Raw genomic sequence first — 24,358 nt, forward strand, 5'->3', positions numbered from 1 at the left:
GCAGTAACATGGAGGCGGCCAAGTAGCAACGCCCCGTAAAGAATTTTGATCTTTTATTAATTTCTGTCATAGAAACGTTATTTTCCGTAAAATAATTTCTAAAAAAAAATGACCATCCCCGATTCCCCCGATGACTACTTATTCAAGAACACCATGCTGAAAGTGTGGAAACCAGATGGTTTTATTGCCTTCACTGAAGTTGGAGAAAACATCGTTCTTTTTTGAATTTGAGAGGGCACATGATATTTGGAGAGTTAAACAGGGGCAACCATGGCTGTTTGGCATGCATCTTCTCTGTCGAAAGGATTTTGATGGGTTTGTTTCACCTATAGAGGTATCGTTTGATTATGAAGCCTTTTGGATGCATGAATGCAAACGTGGGAATGCATCTTCTGTAATTGAGAAATTCAATGGGCAAAGCTTTACAGGTTGATGTTAATTAGAACAGAAATGTTCTAGCTATAAAAAAATTATACAATCTTTAATATTGTCGTAGCAATAAATATTGTAAGGTCTACTTTTAGGATCTATTAAATATCTAATATTTATAAGATCCACTCGATATGTCTATCTCGCTCCCATTTGAGATCCGCAATTTCAGATAAGAACTTAAGCGAATATTTTTCTATTGTTTGTGTTTTGCTTTTGGAGGTGGAATTCTATCCTTTTAAGGACTTGGCCATCCTATGACTTGTCATTGGACCAAAAAAGAACTTCCCTTGCAAGGGTCACACTTTGCTTCTTCAACTTCCCTCTCATTGATCCGGCATAACAATATAAAACAAATTTGAAAAAATTGATGAATTTACTGTAGTTCAAAAGTGAAGCCTGAAGTTTTGACCACTCTAATACAGACCACTTTTGAACTACTTAGCCAAAATTCGGCTAAACACTAACATTTGACTAGGCTAATGCCGCTCTTACCAATTAAGTATTTGAGAACAAAAGTGGAATGTTCCTGCCCACCCCTTTTCCTTTGTAAAGAATACTACTCAATGGGACACTTTGCTTTATAAATTAAACAGACATTCGAAATTGCAATACCATCCAAACCCCATGACAAGGATGGTTTATCTGGACATCCCAGTTTGTTCCCACAAGTAATCACACCAAAACAATAATGCTTAGAAGACCAGACGTGTTTCCTCAAACAACGTATGCAAATATCAGTCTAGAGAACGGTTCAATTTCTTGTCAATGATATTCAACTTGTGGTTTGGCAATTAAAACCTTCACACAAACACTAGACCCACTAGCATGACCACTCATTCTTCGACGTGGGAAGACCGGTTAGCGTGAGGGCCGACCACCCCATGTGTCGGTTGAGCTCGGCTGTCCCTTTGGTTTTTCGTAATTAAGCGCATATTGGTGTTTTTTTATAATTAGGGAGGATAAAACATTCACTTGAGAATTATTCAAAATCGCGAGCATTTCAGACATTTCATGCAAAAAAGCATTTGCCCGACACATGCTTAGCTTAGAGTTTTATATGATTTAACAGAGGATGCAAATTGATAGTGTGCAAAAGGACATTTTTTAAAAAAATTAAAGGAAATGAAAAGAAAAGAAATCGTGGTATGCAGCACTAAGGTCATAAACACCACCACACAAGGGCTAAGGCAAAAGGAAAACATGTACAAAAATATAAAAAAATTAATCCTTCCCACTCTCAGCAAGGTATGCTTTATCTGCATTGGAGAGGCGAGACTGAAACTCAGCCCACTCATTTCTACATCTTGCTCTCACCTGCAGCAGAAAACAACCAGACATGAGAAATTAAAACTCAATTGACAAACTTTCTTTCGACGGGTTTTGCTATATATCAGTCACTATTCACCTCCACAGCCCACACTTACAGTCTTTTCTCCTCTTTTTTTTTTTTTTTTCATAGGGTGTGGGATAGTGAATAGTGACTAATGAGAAGAATTATTCTAAATAAAATAAATAGTCAGACAGGAAGCTACAAAATGAAAGCATCAAAGTAATGGGTTCTATATTTGGTTGTGGCAAATTACATCTTTTCAAAATGGTGTTACATAAAAATGATAAATTTTACATACCCCTTCCCATGGAGCTTTCCCATTCTCGGACTGGCCCTGAAAGTTTATTGCAAATTAAGAATAAAAACCCGACTGAGAAGGAAAAACCTGAAGCTTTCCCATTTTGCATGGAATATATTTACCAGAGAAACAGGGGTTCTAACATAAATCATGCAAGCAACTAAACACAAATGGAAATATCTCACAAACTTATTGGCAGCTGACCTGACTTCCAAGAGAAGGTATTACTTGATGTACAATCCATTGCGAATCAACGACCCCAATTTTTTCATGTGCAGGCTGTGTAAAGAAAATAAAACTGATTAGGATTTGCCGAGAAAGGTACTTCATTATTCTATCAAAAGCAAATTAATAGAATAGGACAACCCAAACCTACTTGATTGATTCCATGATGAATACAAGATCATAATGCACATAAGCTTGGTCATAATTAATCTAAGATTGATCAGTTTTCGATCAAAAAATTAGTCCTTGTTATATATGATTATGATGAAAAGAAAGTTTCAGACATGCATACTAACAGAAGATCAACAAGTCCCAAAGTTATCCTGCCATTACATGGTTCAGGTGTGTCATCCAGGTCGATGAACAGGCAATGCTTTTACTTTGAGGCCCCGTTTGGTTTCACAAATGGTCTCAACTCATTCATCATATCTCATCTCATCTCAACATCCAATCACCAAATTTTCAACTTTTTCATCTAATCATTACCTAATCATTATAACTTTTCCAAACTTCCAAAAAAACACAAAAAACAATTTAACTTGTTCAAATCCCAAAACAAAAATTATATTAAAAAGTTACATTCTAACAATATTTTAACTTTATAATATTTTTATTTTAATTTTTTCTCACTCCTTTTCTAAAACTCTATAAAACATCTTAACTCAAACAATTTCACTACTATTCACAAATTATCTCACTACTATTTACATATTTTTCATCTCATCTGTGTAACCAAACAATGAATGTTTTTTCTATAAGCCTTAACTTTGAATGTTTAATTGTTTATAATAATTGCAATTGGTTGGCAATCATCTCCAAATTTCTTAATCTCCACACAGACCTGACTCAACATGATCATTGCCTACCTAAACCTTGACGTGTTTAGTCCGATAAGTAAATCTTTTATTTTTTGATAAGTCAGTATTTTTTTCATTGACAAGTAAACCTCAATGTCTTATACTATTCTGAAGAAGTGAATGCCCTGAGTTTTATAAAAACTATGCTTTGTAATCAATGAAATCACTTTACAACTATTGGCATAGGCATTATTTTTTTGCAGCTCCTTTTTCCGATAGGTAAATGGGGAATAAAAAGTAGCAATGGTCACAGTGATAAACCTAAAAGGAGAATCAGATCTGCAGTACCACCAACAAATAATTAGTAGTTAACTGGCATTTTCTATTTTCTATTGAATGATATATAACATCAACAAGCAACGATAAAAGAAAAAATATGCAGGAAAAAAATGATATGACCAGGCAGTCAATGTAGCAAATGAAAGGGCAAAGGAAAAAAGTGACTAAATAAAAGCCACTGACCTCTACGCATCTTCTGAGAGCAAAATCTAATCCCCATCCATGTACTAAATCATTCTACATGCAGATGTTAGAGCGTTCATTAGAATAAATGTTACTAGACAGTACTCAAAGCACAATCAACGTAATAAATGAGTGATGATACAGGCCTAAAGCATGCGTAGGCCCTTTGAAAAAAAGTTGAGTCCGCCATGAAAAAGTGGGTTTTTTTCAAATGGCCTGCACAGGGCTTCCATACCCGAGGCACACATCATTTTTTTCTTTATTTCTAGAGCAATGTTACTCTTCACCCAGATTTTATCATTCCTTAAAATTTTCAGTCACACTAGCAGATATGACATTTTAAGTGGCTTTATAGGCAAACCACGTAAATAGAAATCAACTTGAATTGTGAAAAATGAGCTGGTGTGACTGAGGATGATAAATTTCAAGATGAAAACCACATTTCTCATTTATTTACAAATAACTTAACTACAAAATCCTTGGTACACAATGTACCTGAATCATATGCCACACGCAACGCCAAGCTTCCCGAGAAAAGGCAGGGGCCATAATTTCTACAAACCTGAAAAAATCAAATAAATAAAAAATGTCGTATTGGACACAAAAAAAACAACCATTCTATATAGACATTTTTTATTAACCAGACTTTTGGCACAGAAATCATTTATCAAGAATTATGCAACAAACACCTCATCCTTTACTTAGTGAATCTTCATCCAAGCATGATAATTCATCTTACATTAATTTTAAGCAAAAATGTTCAAAATTTGAAGCAAATCTTCTAAACAGCTTTAGCCAACTTGTTCTCTTGGTTACAAAATTGATTATTTTTCCAAACATATCTTTATTCGGATGTCATACTATTCTGGAAGACATTTTTTTTTATTGGCACCAGGTGTTCAAGAACAGCGTCGTCACTAATCCCGGGGGTGCACGGACCCTCGGCAAAGAGTTTCCTACAAGTGCACCTCGGATAATTTAAGGGAAAAATTCACCTAGTCTGATGACCCCTAGAGATTGTTTGCACCCAATGGGATTCAAACCTTGGACCTTGGAGGAAGAATACTACCAGACCAAGGTCTTTACCACTCGAGCCAACCTAGAATTATTCAGCATGCTTATTAAACCAGTTATATTACGTAGTTTCTTGGAGTGTGTTGGGGTGGGTGGTGGGCGGGTAAATTGTCCAAGATAACTAGTAAAGTGCCAAGAAAGAAATAGCACCAATTCTACAAGCATTTGGTACATGACTAGAAACTTTGTGTTTCTATTGACTTTGAAGGACTTGCATGCACACACACACACACACACAAACAAGAGAGAGAGAGAGAGAGAGAATACGCAGCACAAGGAGGCAAGTGTGGGTCATTACACCAGCCTGGCTTCTCATCTGTAACCCTTCACCAATCCAGACAGAAAGAACTTTAGCACCAAGTTCCAATTGCACATTACAACAATACAAATATAGCAATATCACTAGAGAGCGGGGAAGAGCTTACATGTGAACTTCACTGTTACCTCTCCTCTTTGTCATTTCCCATGTTAGTCCGTTATTGGGCTCAAGACCAGGTTGAGAAATCTCCAAGCCATGTTTCTTAACCAACTCAATGTACCTGGTAAATGGTATGGAGAAACATAAAGGCAAGAATGTAACATGCGGATCTGAGGAGAGAAAAGACTGATAAACAAGTACTTACTTATCTCCATTAAAGTGTTCCACTCCAAGATCTTCATCCCATATAAAAATATATTCAAAGGCTGAAACAACATCAGGATGCAAAAATCGTTTCGCGTACCACCTGCAAAACATACACTGTGAAAACAAGTAATAGATTCACCCATTTGGGCCATAAGTCTCAGGAATTGTAAAATTAAAAAATTTGGGCCATAAGTTTCGGGAATTGTAAAATTAAAAAATGCCATTGTTGAAACTACCTAACCAAAGCATGCAATAGAATGCAAGAATTAATGAAGTTCGAATTCAAAATATAGGAAAGGTAGGAAGTGAAAGCAATGCACAGAGATAAAAACTTGCCATTTTGTTTGTCTCCTCACGCTGACATGGATTGCACTCTTGGACCACTCAAATTGATCCCATTCACTTGTCCGGCCATCATAATGAAAGAGCATAATCATGAAATCCCCAGAAAACTATAATAAAAAAAATTTAAAAAAAAAAAAAAATGAACCTCAACAGTCAGCATGCTGAAAAGATCAAAACAATCAAATAAAGAAGAATTTCTGGTCCCTTTAATAACCTTTTTTACTGCTGCATCAATGTTCTTTCTCTGGTTAAGACCAACAGTAAATGTTACCAAATATTTTGGCTTTTTCTTCAGATCCTGCAGATTTCAGTAATTTTATTTCAAGATAATTCCCATAAACTAGGCAGCTGGTTCACATGCACCATCAATAAAAGCCTCAAAGGTGGATTTTTATCGAAATCTTGGTATTCTATTAAGATACATATGCAGACATGTGAATTTCTGACAAAAAAAGGTCCTCGCCCTCCTCCTTTAACATTGTACCTCACTGGGTTTGCCCCATAATCTTCGTGGAAAAAGATCAGACTCTGGTACAATAATTCCTGGAGGTAATGACTCTGCCCCGCGAGGATTTGTTGGCACATATATCTGAGAGCAAATAACCCAGTCACAACAAAATCATCAGTCTAAAAAATACAAGAGCTCATCACTTACTTTTGCTTAATATAAACCACACTACAAAACCTTCAACTGCAAAGGAATACATAAAAGCAACCTAATCTTGAAATCTATATTTTTTTTTTACCATTTTTAGTAATTAGTCCTTAAATTTAATCCCAAGTTGAGTTATTGCTACACAATGCATCAAGAACCTCCAGACAAATCAGGAAATAACAGACCAGACCAAAAGTCTATGATGACCTCACTCTTTCTCAAAGTTAATTTGCAGACACACAAGAAATATATATTCGAGGAATGGTTTTTCCATAAAGATAATATGTAAGGTCCATTTCAAAAATTCAACCAATGAAGTACACAGCTTCAAGAATTTTACGTTTAAGGATCACAAAGGCAATTCTTATTATCCAAAACGATCCGTAGAGAAACAGCAAATTATCAGTTCTCACTAAACATGCAACTGGGGTGATCCTTCAGCTAAGGTACCAACTTACAGGCATGACATGTTTAAATAAGAAGTCTTCCCATTCCCTTGCCATATTCATAGGATTAAGTACTTAAGTAAACATAGATTTCCATTACCATATTATCTTTAAATAAACTCAGCCACATAATTAAAAAATGAATCAAGAATCATGAAATTCAATAAAACAGAACCATACAATTCTCACTGTGAATATATTAGCTGAATTGTAGACTACAGAGCCTTGCTAAGTAACTTAGGGGCAAAGTAGTTGGCAACGAGAACTTATCAAAAAAGAAAAAAAAAAAACCCTGATTGCGTGTCTTGTCAGTATATCCTACAAGACACGCAAATAAGAACCAACAATTTGACACCAAACCTATAAATGGAAGGCAAATTGCCTAAAGAACCCCCTGATAGAAACCATGCACAGACAAAGGCAAAATGTTAGTTACCGTTCAGGCAAGTTACCGTTCAGGCACAAATCATTTCTCTTGCCTAATCCTAAATACAAAGAGACCACGTATAAAACTTACCTTGGGTAAATTGCCAGATCCAACACTTTCAAGAGATTTGCTTCCAGTGGATCTATGAAAGTCAATGATGGCTACGTCAAGAGATGATAGAAGGCTTGAAGGTAAGTTGATCTGTGAATTTTAAAGCACCAATCAAATGAAAGTAGCTACTTGATGCAATGGTACACGAAAGTATTTAAAGAAACTGATTAAAATCAGCGTTAGCTGCGGTACCTTGGTTAGAGAAACAGATGGAATGGAAGCACCAATAAAAAATCCTAAGACGATTCCAATAATTGTCATTATTATAAGCCTAGCGCCATCGTTGCTTGATTTCCTAAAAACTCCACTGCCATGCATAATGAAAACCAAGAAAACTTTATTCTTCTGATTATCAGAACATCAAGCAAGAATGATACACCAATTCATACCTACGGTGTAGGTTCCCCATTTTGGTACAAGCTGAAAACTTTTTTAACTTAATGGTTCACATTCCAATCATTTCCTCAAGGAACTTCCGAAGCAAACATGGGATCCAGAAATTATCAAACCTGACAGTTTCACAAATGGAATTCGAATTTACTACCCTTACATACATGAAAAACCTGAGAATTAGAATCCCATTCCAACCGACACATACATTAATTCATTGACCTATTTTTGGCATTCTTTCTCTGCGATTTCAGTAAGTTATTTAAAATTCCACCATATCATATATGCTTGAGGAGAAAAAAAAAAAAAAAAAACAATAATAATCAGAATCTTGATCTGACTGAAAAAATTCACAATAGAAGAATACAAAACTGGAGAAGAATGCTGTGGCGTTGCAGCTGTGCGAAAAACCAATGAAGTGCATTCTATCGTCTGATTGAATTAAAACATCAAACGAATTTCTAGCGTTGAACTCACCGAGCGAGAGAAAGAGAGTTGGGGAGCGAGCGAAGGGATCGAGATCAAGAGAGGTAAAAGTAATTGAATAAATAAAGAAGTATAAAATGGGTTCCATACCGTTGTATGTGACCAAACTGCCATGCCTCCACCTCGGACAGACACACATGATACTGCTACAGCGTTGCTTGTTACCAACTATTTGGACAGCCAAAAGTCGTCTGCCACGTAGATACTACTTGACCATGTCCTTACCTAGAATCCAACCGATAAGTACCGACAAGGGCATTTCCAATTTTTTTGTTTTATTTTATTTAAACTCATGGTTAAATTGAGATGGTTTTAAATTAATTGAATAAAATATTATTTTTTAATATTATTATTATTTTAAAATTAAAAAAATTAAATTATTTATTATATTTTATATAAAAATTTAAAAAATTTATAATAATTAGATGAATTTAATTGAAATGAATTTTTAATTCAAATCGAGATTTAAAGTGATATTAATGTTCCGCTAGCTTCAACTGTCACGTGTCCATGGGTATAAATTTTATATTTTTTTCTATTTTTTTATTTTTTAAATATTTTTAAAAAATAAAAAATCTACTAATATATTAAAATTAATAAAAAAAATTAAATATATAAGCGATTAAAATAAAGACATAAACTCATACGTCATATTATTATTTTTTTTTCTTTTATCCATCTTTTACACATTTTAAATATTTTTTTAAAATATATATATATTCAATAATATTCACTTACCTAATCACTAAAAAAATCTAAAAAAACAAAACAAAACAAAACAATAATCGGTCAAACATCGATCATCTCATCTGTTCAAACAGCATTAGTCATGTAGCAAATGTCCGGTTTAATGAACCTGAGCCTCAAGTGTAGCCTTCTACTAAATTGACAGGTGTGAACTTTGAAATGGCTAAGATTACTTTGGTAACGGTGATTGTGAACAAATTCTAGCGGGTGTTTTGATTTTAGATAACATTTTATGAAAATTTTTGAAATCTTTTATAAAGGGAGGGGGTTGTTTAAACATAAATTTTCGCAGCAAATCCAAACGGAAAGAATGAATCATTCTCAACTCATGGTTGGATGCCGATATGGTGCTTGAACATTCATCTATAGAAATAAATAATACATAAATATATAAAATATAAAATAAAGAGAGAGACACGTAGATTTAGGATTTATGTGATTCGATGTAAAAGTCTACATCTCTAGGTTGTTGGGGTGAATATACTATAATGGTGATTTTACAATCTCTCGTGGCATCATATATTTTTCAATACAATAGAAAAAATTAAGATTTTTGAAGGTTGAAGAAAATGTCATCCTCATGCGTGGATGTTTTTTTGATAATCGAGTGTTCATATGGTTGTGTGTGATTGTTTATCGTGAGCAAAGACAACATATTTAGCGACTGTTTTTGTTTTTCGTTGGTGCTAGTGAATTTTTTGCCCCTTGAGGCAATTTGTCATTTGGAGGTTAGGATGTGTTCGTCATAACCTAGACTTAGATGGTCAGCAAGCCCGTTGGCTCTCTGAGTCCATTCTAGACTGCTATCGAGCCTATTGACTTGTTCCCGAAAGTAACCCGTGTGAGTCGATTGTAGAGCTCAGAAGCTCGTTCCTGGAGGTAACCTACGTGAGGTAGTTGCTGAGCTTAGAGGCTCGTTACCGGAGGTAACCCGTGCGAGGTGGCTATAACACAAGTGTCAACAATCGGGGTTTTGTTGAAGAAGACACTCAACCGCACTAGTATTGATAGCCAAGTGTGAATGTGAGGTGGTTCTGTCTTTGCTAGCAGCGGCCTAGGGTTGGTCTCCTTTCTCTCGGCATGAGCTAGTGTTGTTGCTATGGAGGAGGGGGATGGTGTTGGAACCAAACTAGTTTGCTCATCAATCGTCTCCAGTGGTGTGTTTAATGGCTACGATGCTTATGTAATTGTGAAGAGCAAAAGTTGTGCATAGGAAGGGTTGCAGCAAGATTGGCTAAACTTCACGGTGAGAGGGGATTTGCACCATGTGAGGTTGCCTGCCATGAGTCGTTGCCCGCCGTGTGAGCTGCTTGGGGTTGTCTCTGTGGGCGAGGAAGCTTCCATGGCTTGCAAGGTCTCCATGGGTGGGGGATTGTGACGTGCTCAGCTTTATGGTTGAGGACCACCTTGTCGGCAATAGATAGAGCCAGCAATGGCCTTGCCAGACCACGAACACCTGTGTGTGGATCTCCAAAAACTTGTTGCTATTTGCTCAGACCATGCATTGTGTGCAAGGTTCCCAAGGGTGAGGACCACATTGCCGATGACAAGAAGTGCCAGAGGTTCAAGTGGTGGCTGGTGGTTTTCGCGATGAGCAACAGTGTTGCTGTCGGGTGACTCATGTGGCGAGTGTCGGTGATGGTGGCAAAGAACGATGGCGAGCAAAGCCTCCTTGGCCAAGGACCACCAAGCTAGCGGGTAAGGTGGCGGCAGCCACGCCAGCTCACAGACGCTTGGCTTGTGGGTCTCTACGGTGCATGGCAACGTGCACCTTCCGCATGCAGTGTGCACGATATGCACAGCACACCATGGCACCTAGGAATCAAGGGAAGGCGTTGTCTTCACCATCTAGATATTCGGCTGGGTAGCTGGCCTTGAACCACGCCGTGATATGGGGGTGGTGGCTACAAGCTCGATCTCGTGCATCTTTACTGCACAGTATGGTGCATGCTAGGGGTGACAATATGTTAATCCAATATAAACATGATACGAAATTAGCATGTTTTGATTCAAGATAATGGGTTCAGGTCAAAGTGGGTTGACCCATTAAGACAAGATAATAAAATGGTCAATGACAGGTCAACCCGCTTAACCTGAAAATCAAACTGCAATAACTCGTTTAAATTTTATTTCAAATTTATAATTTTATTATTGTTGGTTGTAATATTAGTATTTCTCAATATATTTATGTCTTATTGTTGGAATTTTAATTCTGGACGTATGCTCATATTTATTATTATTAAATTTATAATATTAATAAAACCAATATTCTAAAATTGATTTTATTATATATTAGAATCTAAAAAATATTGTTAGTGGGTAGTCTTATTATTTTTTTAAGATATTGTGGTTATTAATAAATATAAATTTTAATTTTTATGTGAGATTATGTTAATCAGGTCAAATGAGTTATGTGGATTATAAGTTGAAATGACTTGCGTCATGCTGGTCAATTTCTAATTAATTATTAAACGAATCAAAACGAGTGACATGTCATGACCCGTTATTTAAATGGATCGTGTTATGGTTTGAAGGTCTGACCCGTTTAGCTTAATGGGTTAGGTTTGAGTTGACTCATATAGTCGAATGTGCATAAGTTGACACAACACGAATATGACCCGCAAACACGAATTGCCACCCATAGCATCCTGCACGTGTGTAGTGCACGCCATTCACCTCCTGGGTTCTTCTTCTATTTTTTTTCTCATTCTATCAGTATTAACAAAATAAAATAACATTTGAGAAGTCAAGAGATCTTATCTGCTTCTTCGAAGATGATCTCATGCGCTAAGGAATCATCTTTCTCCAATTTCCTATGGAGAGAATTAGTCAATCTCACAAACAACACTAACTGTTAAAGCATAAATTTGAACGAGAGAAAAGAGTCATCCCCAACCCGCAATGGTGGTTTGGACGTTGATGTGGTGCTTGAGCGTTCATCCATGAGAATAAATATTAAATAAATATATAAAATATAAATAAAGAGAGAGATACACGAATTTACGTAGTTTGACGTAAAAGCCAACGTCCACGGGTGGTTTGGGGGTGAAGTTCACTATGATGGTGATTTTACAATCTCTTATAGGTTCACATATCTCTTAATACAATGGAAAAAATTAGGGTTTCTTGAGGTTGAAGAAGATGTCATCCTCATGAAGAGAGAAGGTTTTAATAGTCTTTATTCGTAGTGGAGTCCTTCTAAGTCTAAGGAGATTTTCTCTATAGAGGTCTTTCTTTCCTTGGAGTAATTGAGGCATATTTGCTTACGAAACTTTTTCATTATAGGTGTCTAATATAAACTTGTCTTATTTCTTATTGGCCTTATCTCTAAAGTCGATTCTTAATTGTTGATTTTATACCTAATAGGACCCATTAAAGATACGTCTCAATTAGAAAAAAAATAAGTTTAAGAGTGGATTTGAAAAGGTGATAGATTCTTTTTAAATTAGGATAAAGTCTTTCTTTAAATTGAGTTGAAGAAATATCGTCCAACGCAGTTTGGATGAAAACTTTATCCTTTAAACTATGTTATGAAAGTAAATTTTTGTGAGATCTATTTCATAATTGTTTTTGAGAAAGCCGTTTTGGTTTTTATTTGTTAGATGCTTTCATGAAAATTATTTTTAAAATTGTTTTGGTACAAATATGTTTAGATTCAAAGTAAAGAATTTTCAAAAAACTCCTAATTGATAAACATGACTTAAATAAGGGTTGTACAAGAAACAGTAAAACCGACCGAGACCGACTCAGACTGGCCGCCGGAGCTCGAAACCGGCGTAGAACCGATCGGCCGGCGGTTGAATTTGGCCAAAACCGATGTCCAGCAGTTCGATCCAGGTTTGAGCCTGGACCAGACCGTTGAACCGACTGCTACTTCAAATGTTTTTTTTTAAATTATACATATATGAAACAACGTCGTTTCACTTCAGTGAGTGAAACGGCGTTGTTTTGAGACTTATGGTATGTTTGGATGTTGAAATGAGTTGAGTTAAGATGATAAAATATTGTTAGAATATTATTTTTTAATTTTATTATTATTTTGGGATTTGAAAAAGTTGAATTGTTTATTATATTTTGTGTTGAAATTTGAAAAAATTGTAATGATGAGTTGAGATGAGTTGAGAGGAGTTGAAGATCCAAACTAAGCTTAGTGTTTGAAAAAAATATAAAGGAAACGGCGCCGTTTCACTCTAGGGTTTAAACACACGCAGCCGTCTCTCTTAGTGTCTAACGGCGCACCTAGTCGCCGCCACCTCTGTCGCCATCTCTCTCTCTCAAATTGCACCTCGCGGCATCATCTCTCTCAAATCGCAGCCACCTCCGTCGCCACTAAAGACGCCGACGAACCAATCGGAGTTACATCGAGACCGATGTAGACAATTTTCTCCCCCTTCACCGGCCGATTTCGGTCAAGATTCACACAATTTCAAGATATCGGTGCGATTTCAGTTTTGGACCGAAACCGAACCTTCATTTTTCACTCCTAACTTAAATAGCATTGTTCGTTTGGCCCCTTTTTTTCTCCGCTCGGTCAAGAACCTAAATAATCAGATTTCAAAGGCTGGTACATGAGGTGGATAACCCGTTTATTTTATAAAATTCAAGTTATGCCCAACTCGGGTACAACTCTGGTAGCTAGATTTCCGAGTATTCGGATTAATAAAAAAGAGTGGATTTATTTATTTTTTTTTTTTGCAAAACTTGTTATACTCAGATACTCAAGTTCCACCTTTCATTCAAAAACTTAGATTCTTTTGCATACCAGCTTGGATTGTGACCCGGGTTAATCCAGGCCATATTACTCGCCCGAGTCCGAGTTTGAGTATAGCTAGGTACCCGGATCCGTACCCAAGTAAATAGTCTTATGGTACGTTTGGGTAGTGAGAATACTTGATAATTGTTGAGAATGTTTGTGAATAGTTATGAGTAGAAATTGGAGTAAGTTTGTGGATCACATTGAGAGTATTTTGAGTTGTTTGGATGTGTGAAGTATGTTAAGTTATTGACTTTTAGATAGATAGTTGAAAAATGTGTAGGTCTCATAAATATTATAGTAATTTTATTTTTAGTAATAAATATTACTGTGATTTTATTATAGTGATTTTTTAATATTAATAAATATTGTAGTGATTTTATTTTATTTTTATATATAATAATGATAAATATTATAATGATTTTATTTTTAATTTATATATAATAGTGATAAATATTATAATAATTTTATTTTCATATATATAATAGTGATAAATATTATAGTAATGTTATTTTGATTTTATTTTTTATTTATATATTATAGTGATTTTATTTTTTATTTATATATTATAGTGATAAATATTATAGTGATTTTAATTTTAATTTATATTTAATAGTGATAAATATTATAGTGATTTTATTTTTTATTTATATATAATAGCGATAAATATTATTGATTTTATTTTTTATTTTTATTTAATAGTGATAAATATTATTGATTTTATTTTTTATTTATATATAATAGTGATAAATATTATAGTGATTTTATTTTTATTTATATATAATAATAATAAATATTATAAAATATTTGTGAATAGTTATGAGTAGAGATTGAAGTGAGTTTGTGAGTCTCATTGAAAGTATTTTAAGTTGTTTGGCATGTTGAGTATTTTAATAGTACGAGAATACTTGAAAAGTGCTGAGATATTTTTGTTATCCAAACGCAGCCTTAGACTAAAATCTGTCTAAAATCTAGAATCAGTTCTTAAAATGAAAAGGACCATTCACTTAAAGTGGGATTTTTTTAAAAGATTTTTGGTGTAAGAGGGAATACACTTGCAACCAAAATTAATGAGAAGGCAAGTGATAGCATCTTTTCAGAGTAAAGTATTTAGTTGGATATGGAAATGAGTTTGCAAACTATACTTGCATCGTGTAGTTAAACTAATGATGTAATAATGCCCTCCCAACCCATGATAATTTCTTCAGAAAGTCCAGACTATCTATTATATTTGGAGTCTTACTTGAAAGCCGGTTAGAAGGAAACACCATCTATTTTACAATATGACAATATTTGATATATAAAATTTAAATTTTTAAAATATTTTTGTAAATCAAGTTATGTCAAGTCAAACGAAGATGTATCCTCCACCCGACTTATAAATAGAATTTTTCTTATATTTAATATGTGGCCTCCAAAAACTAATGTAGATCATGTTAATTCGACTTATCTTTATGTCTACCACATTTGGTTTAAATAGAAACCGAGGAGGCACTAACACGTGTCAATACCACATTGGTCAATCCCAATCTTTCATTTTTATTTCAAAACATATTGATGTGTCATTTTGTGGCCTCTAAGACCTAGTTTGGGAAGTGAGATGAAAGGGGAATTCTGTGAATATTATTAATGAAATGATTTGTAAATAATAGTGAAATGATTTGAGTTAAGATGTTTTATTAAGTTTTTAGAAAGGATAGAGAAAAAGTTAAAAGTTAAAATATTGTTAAATTTTTATTTTTTTAATATCATTTTTGTTTTGAGATTTGAAAAAGTAATATTATTTTTTATGTTTTGTTTGAAAGTTTGAGAAAATTGTAATGATTAAGAGTGTGTTTGGATGTTAAACTGAGTTGAGTTGAGTTGAAATGATAAAATATTGTTAGAATATTATTTTTTATTATTATTATTATTTAAGGATTTGAAAAAGTTGAATTGTTTATTATATTTTATATTGAAATTTAAAAAAATTGTAATGATGAGTTGAGATGAGTTTACTTTCCAAACCAAGTCTAAATGAAAAAGTTAAAAATTTAAATTTAAAAGTATTTGTGTTTAGTAATATTTGAAAATGAAATTATGAAATCTTTTGAGATGAGATCATCTCACTTCCTAAACAAGTGTGGACCCGACCCTAAGTTGAGGATGAACTTCAACTAGGGCCTGTGGGTCAGATTTTTCTTTTTGGACTAAATTGTATATTAAAATTTTAGTTATTTTATATGGGCTAAATGGTTAGAAATTAGAATAAGGCCTCTTCATTTCATGAAGTGCCACCAGAGGTCGAGAAGTCTAGAACCTCTTAGGAAGCTTGTTGTCTAGCCAAGCACCAGACTTGTGGCGTCAACTTGCACGGTGCCCAAAATTTAGTGAGACATTGACTTACCGTTTGAACATCATAAAACACGTTCGAACATCAAAGTTAATCAATGTTCGAACAAATATTATATATGATCGAACGGGTAATTGGCAGTTGAAGTCAATATATTTAGTAGGACATTGACTTACCGTTCGAACATATTAATATACCGTTCGATCTAATAAGTTATCAATGTTCGAACGTATATTAAAGTGTTAAAACGGAAACTAGAAAGATTCAAACATGAAATATTTCGTTCGAATGGTTACAAAATTTTTACAATTATTGATTGAAACAAAATACCTTACTTAATTATCAATAAGTATTTAATTGATATAAAAGTTAGCAATTAAATAATAGAAATAATAGAAATCAATAATTAATTTAGAAAAGACAAAAAAGATTTAATTCATAATTAAATTAAATTTACAACACCAAATATTGTTCATACCAAAAGCAAAAAAAAAAAAAATGTAAATAAAAAATAGAAACTACTAAGATCTCAACTCCCTGCACATATCCTCGACTGCAACTAGGCTCGACTACAGCTAGGCATGTCTCTAGCTGTGTCAGTCGAGTACTAATTGTGACCTGAGTTGCAAACATGAGATCAATCTATGTACGTAAGTCAAACATGGCAATACGGATCTCCGTACGCACTGCTGATGTTTGTCCGCTGATCTCTGCACGCAATATATCACTTGTAGATGAAAAAGTTTCGCTAGGATTAGGTGTCTAAGTTGATAAATTTGTATAAGATTATGTGACTAAAATGATAGAGTTTATCCTATCATTAAGTTGGTAATTTTGGATGAATGTAAATTATTTATTAACTTTATCTATAACAATATTAAGTTTATCTAAGAGGTATTAGAAATTGTTTAGATAAGTCATAAGTGAGAAAATTGAGTCCCAAGGAATATGCACTTATCCAGAAAAGAGGCTGATCTGAAATCTGTTACTGCAGAGAAGAATTATCTCGGGTGTCAACATTCCGTCAAGAGATGTCTTTGCGACAGATTGATTTTAAGAATTACCCACCAAATTACAAGTAGGAAAATCGAGTTTCAATAAGTCTGAAATTATCCAGTTGAATGAAAATATATCTAATAAGAAGAATCAGCGCCAAGTGTCAGCATAATCGTTTCCCAACAGAGTTCTTCTGGCAGAAGATTCCTACTACACCTGAAAGTCCTAACAGACTGAGCTCGTCAGCAAAATCTTACTACAGATCAAACTTCTATAAGATTTGTTCCATCAGCAGAATCCTACTGCAATTGGAATTGATTTTCAGATTATTTATTTAAGGGATCCTATTAGTTAGGATCCGTAGAGATTCAAATATAGATATTTTCTATAGTACTTTCAAGTGCATATTATAGTGAGAAAATTCATTAGAGAATTTTCATATTGTTTCTCTCAATGTGTTATCGTGCTCCATGCTGGCGAATTGATTGGTAGTGTTTCAGCCACTAGAGTTCCAGGAGAAAAGTCAATGTTTGAAAATCGTCAGAGGTTCTGACTGCTACTGTGGTAGAAGACAAATGGGTCATTTGTCTGGTCAAGTAAGAGTATCAATTGACAAAAGTTTTGTAATTGAACTTCACTTGTAATTGATTTTTAAATAAAAAAAATTGATTTTTCTGGGATTGGTTGCCTCGTAGGGTTTTATCTTTAGAGTTCTATAAAGGGTTTCCCTTCGATACCAATGGTTGTGTCATGCAATTTATTTATTTACTTTATATGTTCATTTGATTAAATAATTACAATATTGAGATCTAACAAATTTGTTGAGTGAATTGGTAGATATTTTTGCCTCGTAAATATACAGGGGTACTTGGGTAATTTCATCAGTCATCTCCTTTCGAGTATATATGCGTGATGCCTCAACCTACGCGGATGTCTTACCGGCCGATACTCCATGATCTCCCTAGTGTCCATCTCTCTGAGTATCGATCGGGTCTGGAGTAGGACCACAGAGACAAAGTCTCGAGATTCTAGTGCTTTGTTATAGGATGGAGTTGTTGATCAGTCACATCAGCTGTTAGACATGCTCGGCAATATCTAGCAGGACCCCAGCATGTAGCAGATGGTTGTCCTACGTGTTGAAGCAATTATGTCAGATTAAAATTCTTCAACAAGTGATGTTAAAATTTTTACACAAGTTCTGGGTCAATGTTCATGATATTTGAGGGGTTTGGGTCGCTGCGTAAAACCATCTATCTCTTTCTCAACATCAAGTACATCTATAGCGTTAAAGAATGCGAATTCCAGGATCGAAGAATTGATTGCAAGATAGCATGAATTAAAGGCTCAATTGGCAAAACAAGCTTACATGAAGATGCGTATGAAACAACAAGAAGAACAACAAGAAGCGTTCTCTCTTGTCTATTTTGTCGAACAGACTATATCGATCGATCACCCATGTAGGATACATTCGAACATACATATACATTCGAACGTTTTTTTGTTGGCGTTCAAACTCTTTTCTGAGACGAAATTCAGCCGCCCAGAAAAAAATGTCTGTTCGAACACGTTCAAACGGTCCAGCAAATGTTCGTCGCAAAAGATATTTTTTGGGACGAAATTGTAATTTTTGTCTCAAAATATCTTTTAGGGCAATGATATTGGGATGACCTTGAGAAGTTTTAGTCTTGTCCTAAAATGTAAAAACTCAATCTTTTAGGACGAAGATTTTTGTCCCAAATGACATGATTTGTTGTAGTTGCCTTAAACCAGGGAATGCATGCGTACACCTTAAGACAAGCAACTTGGATATTCCAAGTTGCTGCTCTAATTTCTTGCCCGAGTGACAGGAGGTTGCGGCAAGTCCCAGCTAATATGCTACCCATAAATTTCAAAAGAAGCTTCCAAGAAAATAGTCAAAGAATCTGCCGCTAGCCTAGGTTTAAAATTTGACAAATTTCAGCCATTCATCCAGTCTAATGAAAGAACAAACTACAAAGGTCATGCTGTTTGGATAATAAAATGAGATGAGAATTTTATGAATATTAGTAAAATTGTTTGAGTTAAAATGTTTTATTGAGTTTTGAAAAATGAGATAGAAAAAGTTGAATAAAAGTATTATAAAGTTATAATATGGTTTGAATATAATTTTTTAATATAATTTTTGTTTTGAGATTTGAAAAAAATTGTATTGTTTTTTGTATTTTATTTGGAAAATTGGGAAAATTGTATGGACAGTGCTACTGGGACTGATATTTAACCAAAAAGAAATTTTATTTGCAGTCATGAGTGAGGGATTGCACACAATAAGGGTAAAAGGGGGAAAAACATCATTTTAAAAAGGATATTATTGCAATTTTAATTTTTTTTAAACATAACTGTATAGACTTGCATGAGTAGTCCCAGCAGTCCCCAAATGGAGACTGTAAGTAAACTAACTCTTAACCGAATAAAGTGTACCGATGAGTGCAAATGCACGAGATCACTGCTTCTCTAAACCTTTAAGAAATCAAATATAAAAGGAGTTCTTGAACGATTTAGAGATGGAAAGAAGTCCTCAGTTTTATTTGTTGAACTATCTTTATTTGAGATTCGTGGACTCTACTTTTTTTTTAAAAAGAAAAAATACGTAGAATTTACGTATTTTAAAACTGTATCTAATATTATTCTAATCACAAATTTCTTGCTGTTGAGATTGATAATTTTGATAGTTTAAGCTTAACACCCAGGCCTAGTGCCAAGCTGTTTTAAAAAACATTTTGGATTTATATGTGCGAAAAGTCCTTTTAAGTTTTCAAATATGTATTTTTTTTTAAGTAGGCCGAGGGTCTAAAATCTCTGTTTTTGTGTATTATGATTTTCTTTGAATTTGATATTTAGGTTAAAAATCCTTTTTATGGGCGGAGATAATTTTTAAACAAGTTGGATTTTTTTTATTTGAGTCGGGGTCCAAAATTTAGGGAATAGCCTTTTATAGATTTCCTTCACTATTCAAACCGTGGGCCCAAATGTTTTTAATAAATGTGCCTAGACGATCACCCAAAGGCCCAAACCTTGCGCCAAAACCCAATCCCATGAAAATCAATATCCAGACTCCAAACAATGCACATCTCCACACCTGTCCCCATGCCATGCACATCTCTTATGCACGTCCCCCTTCCTTTTTTGTTCTCATCTAGGTTTTCAATCACCCCTATAAATACACATTTTTTCTCTCAAAGAAGTCGCCACTAGCCATTGCCCAAAGGTTAGTCTACTGCACCTTTGCAAGCCATGGTGATCACCTCCACAAGCTCAATGCCCCACTCACACAACTCGTAGCCCCTCTGCTCAGCCACCATGTGAATCCCCTTTTTTTGTTTCCTGAAACAGAGCACCCACCCCTCATTCTTCCCCACCGTAAGCAATGCAAACCCACCACCTAGTCAGTCACAGCCCCAACCTGCTCAGCCATTTGGTACCACCTCTATTTCTGCATCACCGAGCAGCAGTAGTTATAGAACAGCCCAAGCCACCGTAAGCTCATCCACCATGACTCCCTCCACCATAAACTATCACCACCACGTTTTTCACCACGTGAAACGTCAAGCACACGGGTTGCATGGCAAGTTAATAACCACCGAAGACCCCTGTTTTAAGCAAGAACACAGAGCACATTGTTCTGCTCTCAGCCCGCTACATGATGGAAGTCTAGCGGCGTCGCCAGCCACCCACGTCACAGCTCCACCCTCTGACCATTGCCCAACTATCAAAAATAAAACCACTACAAGTGCTGCCCTGATCTGCCACACTGAAACAAGGAAATTATTTCCCACTGTGAGTTAACCCAGCCACCCCACGGCACGAGCCCCCTCCACTTCGACGCCACTTGCGCAAAGAGTTTGGTCGGCAACCTCATGCTACCCTAAGCCACCAGCTCCGCCCGTGTCTCGACCACCTCGCAGCTGCTCTTTGGTGAGTCTCCATCGCATGACTACCCTAGGTCTAGCAAGTATCTCCTTGCAAGAAGCTTTGGTTTATGTTTTTCACGTAAGCCCTTTTCGTAGAAGGTAGAGAGGCTTAGTTTTAATAAATTACAACTTTGCCCTTTGGGCCACTTGGGCTTGTTTTCTACCGGTGTTCTTTTTGTTTTTGAGTGTGTGTTGCTAAGTTATTTAGAAGTTAAATGTTTTGGGTCGGTCTTGGTTTCTAAATTATTTTGAGTTCGGATTCTAAATTATTGAGTCAGAGTAATATTTTTATTTTAGCAACTTTTCTTTTTTAAATTGGTTAGGTTTTGATTTTTGTTATATAAACTTGGGAATAAGTGGGAATTAGGTTAAGTGAATATTAAGTGAACATTGATGAATTTGGGAAGTGACGATATTTTAGAGTTACGAGAATTGTAGATCATTTTTAAGGAAAAATAGATTACTTAGTATTTCAGGTTTAAACATTGATATACGTGTTCGATTGAAAATTTATGGGAGTACTTGGCTATTTTATAGGTGACAATTGATTTTCATTCAATACCATTGTGGAGAAATTTCAAAAAGCTAAATGGTTTAGGTAAGCAGGGTTTTTATGCTAGACTTTGCATAAAAAGAAAATAAACGGAGGTTGATTTATGAAAATGTGCATTAAATTTTTGTTTTTGAAAAGAAATGTGAAAATAATCTCAGTTATTTGCTCTGCATTACTCATGAAATCCGCAAGAAAGATAAAATTATTTTTGTCATTACTGGTATAAACATGAACTTTTTTTTTGTTTTGTGTATTATGTTTCTGAACTGTGCAAAAGAGAGCGAATATGAAATTTTGTATGAAATTTTTGTTTTGATGAAATAAAGATGTGCTAATGCATGAGATCTAAAAGTTTTGTTGTGAATAAATGAAGATGTTTTGATTATGTTTATTTCGGACATGTGAAATTATCTGAAACTGTTCGGTATTTGGGTTTTGATATGATGTGGCATCTGAAACCTTGGCATGAGATTCTGATTCTGTATTCTAATTAAAGTCTGATTCTGATGGTTCTGTTCTGTTCTGATAAGGTCCAACCACGGGTGATAATAGTGGATACGGCCCAACCACGGGTAACAATAGTGGCATACGGCCCAACCACAGGTGATAATAATGGATACAACCCAACCACAGGTAATAATTGTGGATATGGCCCAACCACGGGTGATAATACTAGATACGGCCCAATCACAGGTTTTAATAGTGAATACGACCCTTCCACGGGGCTAAATATGGTATACGGCCCAACCACGAGTGATAGATACAGCCCTTCCACGGGTTATAATTGTTACCACAAGGGTTAAACATAGTATATGTCTTGATGTAATGCTCCGATATGATGAAGATGAGATCTCAGATTTTGATATGCCAAATGATTTTTGAATAAGACTGTTTTCTACAAGTTTCGCTTTGTTATTTTTTATAACAAGTTTCTGTTTTTGCATTCTGAAATCAAATGTTTCTAATTATGCATTTTAAAAGTAAATATTTTGCTCTACATCTGAGTTCTGTAAATGCTCATGTTTACATGTTAGTATATGTTTTCTGCTTACTGAGTTGTTGATAACTCACCCCTTATCTCCACAATATTTTTCAGATAATTTTGATGCCTTAGCTGGAAGTCAAGAGTAAGGTTTGATGATCATAGAGGAATAAGTGCCAGATGGTACAAGTTTATTGGAGAGTCTTATTTAGTAGGTTTATGATTTTATGTTATTTGATATTTGGAGTCATGGATATTTCTAAATATTTATGGAGTTTTTAAATTATTTCATTGAGGTATTTATTTGGTGTCCTGGTAGAGTAACATATATTTTTTTGTTTGAATAAATTGATTTGTACTTTTTGGAAATATTGGTATGCAAGATGGAGTTAGGTTACAAGAGATAACTCTCTGGACCTTCGGGGACGGGGCATTAAATTAAGACCATATATTAATGCTACGGTAGTTTCCTATACAAAATATTATAATTTCCCAAAAAGAATTTGGTTGTTTGGATTGAGAGACTCGTCAAATCATTTTCTCATCTAATTATTACAATTTTTTAAAACTCTTACAATATATTAATTCTACGGTAGTTTCATATATGAAATATTATAATTTCCCAAAAACAATTGGGTTGTTTGGATTGAGAGACACGTCAAATCATTTCATTTCATTTCATCTAATTATTATAAATTTTTTAAATTCTTACACAATATAAAATAAATAATTTAACTTTTTCAAATTTTAAAACAAAAATAATATTAAAAAATAATATTCTAATAATATTTTATTGAATTTTCAACTTTCATCAACAACACAAATTTTACCCAATTAAGTTTGTTCTCCTTTTATTCTTTGTCAAAAGAAAAATCGTCATTTTGGTCACTCAGCCCCTTCTTGGAGAACATTACCATGCATGGTCTTGATCGATGTCCATGGCTCTTTCTGCAAATAATAAGCTAGGTTTTGTCGATAGATCTCTCCCTAAGCCTTCAGATTCGGCGAATTTTCATTTCAATCTGTGGCTCCGATGCAACAATATGGTGATATCTTGGCTTTTAATCTCAGTTTCTACTGAAATTTCTTCTAGTATCTTGTATATTCAACTGCTTATGAGATTTGGTTAGACCTTAAGGATCGATTTTCTCAGAAAAATGGATCTCGCATTTTTCATTTACAGAAATCAATTTCCTCTCTTACTCAGGGTTTTCTTTCAGTGAGTAACTATTTTACTCATTTTAAGGGCCTTTGGGATGAACTCTCTAATTACAAGCCTATTCCTGCTTGTTCTTGTGGTGTTGTACGAACGTTGAACTCCTATGTTCAACAGGAATGCGTTTTATAGTTTTTGGTTGGATTAAATGAGTCCTTTGCACCTGCTTGTGCACAAATTTTACTAATGGAGCCTTTGCCTCCTTTGAATAAAGTTTTTTCTCTTGTTTTACAAGAGGAACAGCAACACGAGATTTCCTCTGTCTCTTTGCCTTATGTTGATTCTCATGTATTTTCTTCTCATATTGATAACACCAGATCTATTAAATCATTTTTAAGGAAGGATAGACCAGTTTGTAAACATTGTGAAATTATTGGTCACATGATTGAAAAGTGTTTCAAATTGCATGGATTTCCCTTGGCTACAAGCCAAAACAGAGGCAATAGTCCATGGCTAATACTACTATCCAAAGTGATAGTAAACCCTCGGCTGTTTCTCCTTTTTCATTGATTGAGGCTCAGTATCAGCAGCTTTTGTCCATGCTACCTTCTCCTAAATCTGTTAATCGAACTACTTTTGCTGTCAATACAGTTGTTTCAAATAATTTTTCTGGTATTATTTTTCCTTCTAATAATACTCATTCTATTATTTCTACTACTCAGTGTATTC

General features: G+C 34.6%; 1 protein-coding gene across 2 annotated transcripts; it reads right to left on the reverse strand.

The window, feature by feature from the left end:
- Positions 1 to 1,520: 1,520 nt before the first annotated feature.
- LOC109008594 lies at positions 1,521 to 8,285 on the reverse strand. 2 transcript variants are annotated; one of them, XM_035689964.1, is made up of 15 exons: positions 8,254 to 8,285; positions 7,677 to 7,796; positions 7,480 to 7,594; positions 7,267 to 7,377; positions 6,133 to 6,237; positions 5,863 to 5,946; positions 5,640 to 5,755; positions 5,302 to 5,403; positions 5,104 to 5,217; positions 4,946 to 5,002; positions 4,100 to 4,166; positions 3,605 to 3,658; positions 2,265 to 2,339; positions 2,061 to 2,096; positions 1,521 to 1,746 (listed from the first exon to the last, which is right to left on the reverse strand). In XM_035689964.1, exons 2-15 carry the CDS (start codon positions 7,694 to 7,696, stop codon positions 1,654 to 1,656), a joined length of 1,149 nt encoding a protein of 382 aa, XP_035545857.1. In that variant the 5' UTR covers positions 7,697 to 7,796; positions 8,254 to 8,285; the 3' UTR covers positions 1,521 to 1,653. The 2 variants fall into 2 exon arrangements, with proteins under 2 accessions (XP_035545857.1, XP_035545855.1); XM_035689962.1 differs by lacking the exon at positions 8,254 to 8,285 and adding an exon at positions 8,155 to 8,240.
- Positions 8,286 to 24,358: the final 16,073 nt, after the last annotated feature.

Source organism: Juglans regia, chromosome 5 (assembly GCF_001411555.2).
Source record: "Juglans regia cultivar Chandler chromosome 5, Walnut 2.0, whole genome shotgun sequence".
Lineage (NCBI taxonomy): Eukaryota > Viridiplantae > Streptophyta > Magnoliopsida > Fagales > Juglandaceae > Juglans > Juglans regia.